We start from the raw sequence: 9,661 nt of genomic DNA, 5'->3' as shown, positions 1-9,661 counted from the left end.
ATTTACCTGAATGGGAGATAAAATATATAGAAGAAATACAGAAATTCAATTATAATATGGTTTGTGTATGTTCCGCGAGTGCGCGAGTGCCGAGTCCGCGCCGAAGGCGTAACAATGTATAAAATCATGGAAATTTTTTATAAGGATTACATTAAAAAATTACGTAAAAAAAAATAAGATTATAGCTGAGAAAATATGGAGATCAGGAGATAAGATTTGTATAGATAATTTTAGAAGTTAAATAGATGTTTTTTTTTTTTAACAAAGCATGATGTCATTTATCTATGGTTAAAGGGTAGAATTAAAAGAAAATATTGGAAAGTGTATGGAATGACGAATAAAATAATGTTAAAGGTAGCGTGCTGTGGAAAGGGTAGAGTGCGTGAAAAAACAAGCACAGTAACAACTGTGCCGCGAACACGTAGAACTACGTCTACTGCACAGTATGGGCACAGCAACAACCGTGCCGCAAGCAACACGTAGAACTACATCAACTGTCACTGATGATGATTGACGTAATCAAGGAAGGCCAAGGCCCACACCGGGCTGTAGCGCCGAGTTCATCATCAGTGACAGTTGACGTAGTTCTACGTTGTTGCTTTTGTTTTTTTTTGTTTTTTTTTTGTTTGTTTTTTTTTTGTTTCTTTTTTTGTTTTTGTTTATTTTTCAAGCAACAACGTTGAACTACGTCAACTGTCACTGATAAACTCGGCGCTACAGCCCGGTGTGGGCCTTGTCCTTTCTTGATCACGTCAATCATCATCAGTGACAGTTAATGTAGTTTTACGTGTTGCTTGCGGCACGGTTGTTGCTGTGCCCATACTGTGCAGTAAACGTAGTTCTACGTGTTTGCGGCACAGTTGTTACTGTGCTTGTTTGATTTTTTCAAACATAAATTTATTTTAAAGAAATAAAACAATAAATGTTTTTCTTATTTTTCGTTTATATTAATTTTACTTACATTTCAAAGGGGAACTAAAGATATAAGAACTCATTACTCTCTCTTTCTCTCTTTCTCTCTCTCTCTCTCTCTCTCTCTCTTGTTTTATCATAAATGGGACTTCTTAAGCTTTAAAATGAGATGTCAATGATTACTCTACGATTATTAGTTTCGAAGATATAAACGTTCAAAATGAGACATGTTTTCGTTGCATCATCGCATCCGTGGGTACCCCCCATACCGCGGAGAAAGACGTAGTTCTACGTCAAAATTATTGATACAAAAAGGATTATGTAGTAATAAGAATAAATATAGATGGCATGAGTGTATTGAAATAGGAGAGATCGGGGCTAGTTGGAACACTCTTTTTAATCATTTTTTACATGTAACTAATAAGTGAAATACAAACCGCAAAAGAATTTTTCAATAGCCGTATATTTATTTTACCGTATATTTATTATACGTATATTTATTTTAACTGAATAGTATAATTAATTTTGTTGCACTAATAAAAATTATAAGGCGACTACATTTGTAACAACTAGCTTCATATGTAGGGTAAGTTGTTACAGTACTGGATTAAGTTGTAAAAGATCCAGTTTTCAAAGTATAATATATTTAATAAAGAGAAATAACAACATATGTAACAACATGTGTTATATTACATTTACAGTGTTGAGTACAAAATTGTAATAATACAACTGATGTTCCGTGTGTTGACTGGTTCTGATACGTAATAAAAAACGTTAACGGTAAAATCTTACATAAAATCAAAATATCTGCCACTGTTGCGCCAAAGTTATGTATTACATCAACGGAGTTAGTTGAAATTATAAGTAGAAAGCTATAACTTGCCCCGTCACAACCCAGACAGCACGCAAGTCCAAAATCGAGACATAAGACATCTTTCAGACATCTTTTAGACATCTTTTAGACGTCTTACAAAAAGATAGCTAAAAGACGTCTAAAGGACGTTTTATATCCCGATTTTGGACGTGCTGTCTGGGAATCAACCCCGCTGTTATACTTACAATTAGATATTTTGATTATTGCTTAAGCAAAAAAATGTTTTAAGACGTTAACATAACCAGAAGTTATTACGTTTAAAGTAAAGATTTTAAAGAAACAGTTAGAATTATAATATAATGACTAGATTTATAAATATAACATTTGATATGTCACTGATTTATTTTACTTTTGGCTATACAAAACTAAAAATATTTTCTGTTTGTAAAAATGTGCTACTCAGCCTGAAATAATAAATTGAAATGTTCTTCCGAAAATACTATATTTTTTATGCAGTATTATCTTTTGTCATTTTTACAATAGTTATCGTGTACCAACTTGTTCCATGTACTAACTATAGCCTCAGTCTCCCTTAAATTATAAACCAAGTCTACTTCTTGGCTTTGTATAAGCTAAAGTTTAATAAAATATCTTATCTTATAAGTCAATCACTTATATTATAATATACAAGAGGCAGAATTTTAAAATTCTTAATCTTAGCTTAATCGACAGAAGTATAAAACATAAAGTAGGGCGAGTCCGGGAGACTTGACCATAGAGGAGAGTTGAACCACTTCAAATATCTCGTTCAAATTTTGAACAAAGAGCTCAATCCGAGCACGTGACAACATGACGATTGGTAGTGCGTTTCGACTGTGATTGAGACAAACGTGTTTTAAAGTGCTCGGATTGAGCTCTTTGTTCAAAATTTGAACGAGATATTTGAAGTGGTTCAACTCTCCTCTATGGTCAAGTCTCCCGGACTCCCCCTATGTATTAAAGTATATACTTCCTAAAAACATATAATTGACAATACTACAGAAATTTCTCCTAAAAAGGCACAAATAAAAAAAAATGGGATTTGATCAGCATTATGTCGCATATGGGGTAATACCGGTTATTCTTTTCTTTATATGAAACAAATAGAAAAAGCAAAATTGGTATTAGGTTTAAAAATAACACGTTTTATTTAAAATTAATTAAGTTTAAACATATTACATAAGAAGTCACATAATTACTGTCTCTTCCTCCACATATAAAAATATAAATTGAATTAGATAGCAATAATCTATAGTGTTTCAGAGATAATTTAAAAAAAATCTTATTTTGATATTTGTGAAAATTCTTTCATAATCAAAATGTTTATCTTCTTGCAAGATAAATATAGATAGACATACATCTGTCTGTAATAAACAATTGACCAAGCACATATATCTCATTTAAAGATTAATCGCGAAGATATTAAGTTTTCAAAACAAAAACTGAGAGAAAGAGAGAGAGAGAGAGAAACACAATCTATAAACTAGTCAATACCATGGCTCCGTAAAAATAAGTGCAACTACTTAGGCCAGTATTCATAGGCCGGTATTCACAGTCGGATCGGTTCTATTTAAAACCATCTTAAATACGATCTTAAGATGTTATGAACCAATCACCGGTATTCATAGTCGATTCTTATTTCAAAACCGTTTTAAGTAATGTCTTAAAATACTAATACGGCTCTGTGATTGGTTTATGACATCTTAAGATTGTACTTAAAACTGTCTCAGGAACTGTTCCTTACTGCAAGGAATAACGAAATGCACTTTCAAGTAAGTGGGACTCAATTGACTACGTCACCAATTGGATGATTTAAAATAAAAATATCTAATTAGCTGGTCCAGGCCCGGGGGCTGTGAGTGGTCAATCGCAACGCGGTCAAACGGGACGCTTCCCTTTCAAATACAGTACGTAAACAAATATTGAAAAGAATGACTTCTTAAGGGGATGCTGGAGCCGTAGCCGAACTCGATCGGCGTCGGTAAAGAAGACCGGCGAACTATATCTGTCCTTGTGTAGACAAAGATATAGACAAGGATAGCACGCTACATTGCACGCACACATACGCACGATGCACACCGACATTATACTTTTATATTACGCTTCCAAATCTTGATTTGGGGGGTTTATCGATGTTTTTCTTGTTGTGCAATTCGGGGAAACTTGTTTTCGCGTTCGTACCAATGGTATATCTCTTTATATGAAATACATCTTGTGACGAGCTGACAGCTCGCCGCAACTCGAGACGCCATATTGGGATAAGAGTAGGATAAGGAAATCTGTACTTCCGTAATTTTTTCTCGTTTTCTATATAAAATCGGAGTTTCCCCGAATCATTAATGTATGTACTGCAATTCTGGAGAAAGATTATTAATTCTGTCAAATTAATACGACGCTATGTGCCGACAAAAAATGCCGGTAAAACAGACGGCTTCAGCATCCCCTTAATATGATTGAATTTGTTAAGAAGTAGAGAAATGGCAAAAAAAATTTTAAATCAATTTCTTCTCCTTATTTTCTAGACACTTAATTGACCGGTATTACGCGCTGGCCCATTTTCCCCTATACTATTTAAATTTAATTGCAGAGGCTTATTTTGTCATCATCAAAATTGAAACTTAAAACAAAATTTAATAAAAATCAAAAACAGAACTTAATATAACACATATCAATATTTATGTTAATACTAGCTGGTTAGCCGGGCTTCGCCCAGGAGTTGTTTTTCTTCAAACAACTTCATTTGTGTTTTAATATCCTTAATCGAAAAAAATTCCTTTATCAGTTCGGATACCAATTCCCAAAAAGATCGGTAACGAAAAACTATACAGTTTATGGCACTCCCTGTGAAATTCTACCCCTATTTTGTATACAATTTTTTAAGATTTAGTCAATTATTTCCCAAAAAATTGGAAAAATTTCAAATACCGATTCTCAAAAAGATCGGTAACGAAAAACTATACACTATAACACTCCCCGGAAAATTCTACCCCTATTTTATATACTTTTGGTAAAAATTCGATCAAATAGTTTAAGAGTGTATAAAGAACATACATACATACATACATACATACATACATACATTCTAGTTTATATATATAGATAGATTATTATGTTACCTGCACTAGTGAGAAGACCTGTACCAAGCCAAGGATGTAAAATATCATAAAGAAGACTCTTTTCAATGTGTTTTGTGTTACTTAATATTGTCTGAAATTACAGAAGGTATTAAATTAAGTATTATTTAATTCAGACGCCATTAGATAATCAATTAATTAATTTTAAAAGTATTTTAAATAATCAATTATTTCATATTTTTGACAAAAACAAGTATTTTTGCGAAATGAAAAACGTAAAAAAATAAGCATCTTGAATCGTTAATTTATCTATACTTAAAAAAGCAGAATAATTTTTTTATATTTTATTACCTCTAAATCATCCGGGTGTTGAATAACTACTGTAGGAATAAAGAATGCCCAAATTTTATAAATGGGATAGTACTGATTAAAAGTATTCTGCAGCTTCCATAGTTCTTCTAAGAAATCATATGTAGATATACAATTATTATGAAAATCCACAGAAATATTATAAATATATAATTAACTTTATCAATAATACAAACAGTAGAATACATTAAATGCAATACATTTAATGTATTCTACTGTTTCTAAAACAACTCCTGCAACGATCAGAAAATCAATGTTATCGGTTTTCAAGAAATTTTAACTTACCTCGTGAAACAAGGATATCCAATATATTTCCAAGAATCAGACGGCCTGGTGGTCCTGGTATAAAATTGATAAGTCGTCCGTTTTTTCCATGATGCACATAATAATTATACATTAATAGAATAAGGATAAATGATAACAATATAACAGTGATCATCGTTTGTTGACGAAATAATTAGCCAGTATAATCAAGTTTCGTTTCCTTCTGCTATCTTCTTTTAATTCTTAAATCACACAAATCACTAAATATGTATTATTTACTTCAGGACAAATTTACATTACAATCATTACATATTAAATGTTTGGTAAATAGAAAGTACGTTGAAATACGTTATATGTACATACTTTAACATTATAATCTTTAAAGAGATATAATGTATTTTTTATTTAAATAATAGTTATTTGTGTAACAAGTGAGGTAAGGCCACGAGCCGAAGGCGAGTGCGGTAACCGCACCCGGGAAATTTCATCTTTACACACGACTTATACTCCCTATTTTATGTTGCAAGTGCCTGGAAAGTGGTCTATCACGCACGCGTAGCGTGCGTAATGGGGCACTTTCCATGCACGTGTTGCATAAAATATGTAGAGGAGACCGGGGCAAACTTGACACTAGGGTTTTTGCCAATTTAAATTTATCTTGAAACTTGCCTTTCCTACTGTAAATGCGTCTTTATGTGCCAGTGCTGTCAACGGAATTTGGTGACATTCTGAGTTATGGTGTAATTTTTAGCGCGACATAAGCGTTTTTGATGGTAAAAAGTAATTTTTCTGATCTCTCGAAAATTTCTACTTTTTCATCGAGCTTTACTCTTGCGAATCTACCGGTATGTGATTTTGATAGGAAATTCGATGCTCTATACGAATCCGATAATAGTTTTTGCATATTTTCAAAATTTGTATGTTTTTGGAGTGACAAAAGTGAAAAATTACGTTCGGAGCAAAGTCAACATCACACCGTTTCATCGGCTCCCAATAACAAACGACGCTTGTCATGCAGCCGTATGGCTCATGACAAATGTGTGCACGCACGTCCGATCGCGAGTTTACCTGCATTAATTGTTTTTCAGACATGAGTTTAGATAAAGATAATTGTGAAAGTTCAATAATTTTTTTTCTTATTATTTCCAATAATTGTTTTACTTTATTCCGAATTTTTGTACTTTCTAAATACACGATAAACAATGTATTTTCATTTTCAGACAATAAAAAATAAGTTTTAGATCAAATTGTGTCGATCAGGCAAAGTGTCGAGTTTGCCCGGCATTTTTCAATTTGAAAATTTGTTTTTACGTCACTTTTTTCCTTTCCTGGAGACAAAACTAAGCAACATACAGCAAAACTTCTTTAAGTAATTTTGTACCTGAAGGAACACTTTTTAAATATGTACCATTGAATTTGCTTTAAAATTTTAATTAATTGTTGGAAATTACCTTTCAAAAAATAGTATCGAATTTGCCCCAGTTCTCCCCTACATAACAAACCTATGAATTCAGTAAAATTTTATTTAATTTTTAACTATTTTAAAGATATTATATTGTTACAAATGTAATGTTACTCAAAGTGTGATCTGATAAATAAAAATTCTTATATTAAAGCTTGCGAGTGACTGATCAGTTCTGGTACTGATCTATTGACTATTCATTCGCTTTTATAATGTTCTGTTTGATCATTAAAATCACTTGAACAGTCTTAGATAACAAAAACGTCCACTTATTATTAATAAACTTTTTACTAGATTTTTTTATATGATTTGCAATAAAATAAATGAAAAGATTAATATGGAATAATAATTGTGTCGTATATATTGATATAAAACGATCTAAAAATCTCTTCAATTTTTTAATTCACCTCTTAGTGCTGCAATATACCAGCACAAACTGTAATTAATATAATACATAACATAATACATTTTATAATAAAAAAGATTGATTTAATATATTGTATCAATAATAACAAAATTTTATAATAAAGTACATTAGTAATATATTCAAGATGATATGTTTTTATATACATATCTAAAGTGAATATGAATAACTAGATTTTTCGCCCGCGCTTCGCAATAGGAGTATAACATTATTATATAATTCCTATACATAATTCCTATTTTGCACGCGGTGCAGCTGAGAGCATTATTGGGAGCATTATAGTGTAAGCATTTACTTTCATACCAAGGTAGCAGAGTGATGTCAAATGACGTATTAATTCCGTCTTAATGACGTCCTCTGACGTCATTAAGACGTTTTTAGACGTTATCTTGCTACTTGGGTATTCTCGGAAACGCTAATCTGAAAGGTATTATTTTTATCAGTTGCTTTAAAGTTTCATATAATTTTCTCTTTATTTCTTTTTATTATTAGCTTCAAGGTAGAGATGAATGTAAATGTAAGACGTTTGGAAATTTTTGAAAAGTATCAAAAAATGAAAGAATTTCCACCAGATAATGTTGAACAATTAGTTTTGCAGTACATGCAAAATAAATTCAATTGTTTAAAAAATAAAGTTGTTAACGCAAAATTTAAACATTATTTAGATTTAGGTATATTTTTTTTATCAATTCAAACAAAAATGACAAAGCTTTGCATTGAAAATACAATGTATTTATGAACGGTAATTCATTGCGGTTAAATAACCTGTTATCGTTATTACTTGCGCAAACAGAAAAATTCAACAATGCTTCAAACTCGATCCAAAAATAAAAAATCAGATACATGTTAATATATGAATTTTTCTGTAATTACTCAGTAAACATTGTTTATGCAATAACATAGAAGTAACAAGTAATATAACATTAAATAATATAGCATCAACATAATTGTGTTTATTGGATAAATCAGCTATTGTTCATGTTTCTAGATAGTTTGTTACAGAGAAATTTATTACAAAAAGCCCTGGCCGTCTATTAGTTGCTTTTGACAATGCTAGTGCAAGATAAAAAAGGAAAACAGTGGCTGAAATAATAACGCAATATAATGTTAATCAATTATACAGTTGCTACTATTTCAAATCCTAGAAAAAACGGAAATAATAAAGTAATAAAAAGTATTAATGCAATTAAAAATACACAAACAGTAATTACTCAGTAATTACAGTAATTATCAAAAAAGCCCTTAATATGATAATTACAGCAAAACTATCAAAGAAAAGATATAAATTTATAAGAAAAAAATAACAATTAGATCTTTTATTGAAATGTCGATGTAACAATTTTAATGAAATATAAATTGAAATATAATACGCATAATATATAACTATAACATAATACGTATAATATAAAAAAGTGCGGAAAATCTTATGTTCCGTAATTTTTTTTATGTGTAAAGAAAATAAATTAAGTAATTTAAATATCGAAATTGATTAGAACAATGCTTGAAATATATGTAGATATTTTTGTAATTTTTTATTTATTTTTACTGAAGTAATAGAATTTGGCCGCGTTTTCCGCGACTCGACCCACTGTGCGGTGCATCTTTCTCGCATTTAAAATACATTCAGCCACGTATTCGCTCCGTGCGTTTCGCGCCATCTACCGCTATCGCCATGCAAATAAAAGTGGAAACAACGAGATATGTTTACAGGCAGTTTGCAAAAAAAATATAAAAAACAACTTTAACGTGTGATTATTACCAAAGCTTCTTGTGCAATAGATGCAGTGTATTTTTTTTACATTTTACTGTTAATAATTTCGGTAAGTAAAAATTGCTATACGCGCATAATCTATGATTGTTACTATATAATTGGAGGTTAACTGCAGTATTTATGTCACTTTAATTACTGGAACTCCTATTTTTTATATTAGAAAACAATAAATAATAACTACTGATAATTAAATATTGCTCTAAAAAATGTCAATAATAAAAAGTAAAAAATGTAGATTCAATAAAGTTACTTATTATCGATTTAATTATCTTGAATTTACTGTTCTAACGAAAACTATGTTTTAAGATCGATAAATAATCGATAGTTAAGTGAAAAAAATATATATAAATTCAAATAAAATAACATTTTCTAATTTTCATGTGGATTTATATGTCGGTCAAGTTAGACTTTAATAATTAATTGTTTTATTTATATTGATACATTTAGGAGAAAATTCAATATTAATCAATATTAACAAAGTTTATATGTATAAAGTGCGCAAATCCAATTCTGATAAATTGTTGATAATCGT

General features: G+C 30.5%; 1 protein-coding gene across 5 annotated transcripts in view; it reads right to left on the bottom strand.

The window, feature by feature from the left end:
• The window catches only part of LOC112462232 (cytochrome P450 4C1-like), a 54,260-nt gene extending 47,152 nt beyond the window's left edge, over nt 1-7,108 (bottom strand). For 3 of the 5 annotated variants that reach the window (XM_025027894.1, XM_025027895.1, XM_025027890.1), the window contains exons 1-4: nt 6,924-7,108; nt 5,494-5,714; nt 5,191-5,297; nt 4,882-4,972 (exon numbers count right to left, since the gene is read on the bottom strand). In XM_025027894.1, the coding sequence (XP_024883662.1) occupies nt 4,882-4,972; nt 5,191-5,297; nt 5,494-5,647 (352 nt within the window). In that variant the 5' untranslated portion in view covers nt 5,648-5,714; nt 6,924-7,108. The remainder of the gene's footprint in view (nt 1-4,881; nt 4,973-5,190; nt 5,298-5,493; nt 5,715-6,923) is intronic. The other 2 variants (XM_025027891.1, XM_025027892.1) reach the window with 2 other exon arrangements.
• Between the last annotated feature and the right edge of the window lie 2,553 nt (nt 7,109-9,661).

The sequence above is a fragment of the Temnothorax curvispinosus genome, unplaced genomic scaffold, assembly GCF_003070985.1.
Source record: "Temnothorax curvispinosus isolate PA1 unplaced genomic scaffold, ASM307098v1 QBEX01012086.1, whole genome shotgun sequence".
In the NCBI taxonomy this organism is placed as follows: domain Eukaryota; kingdom Metazoa; phylum Arthropoda; class Insecta; order Hymenoptera; family Formicidae; genus Temnothorax; species Temnothorax curvispinosus.
This window is presented reverse-complemented; position numbering and strand designations above follow the sequence as displayed.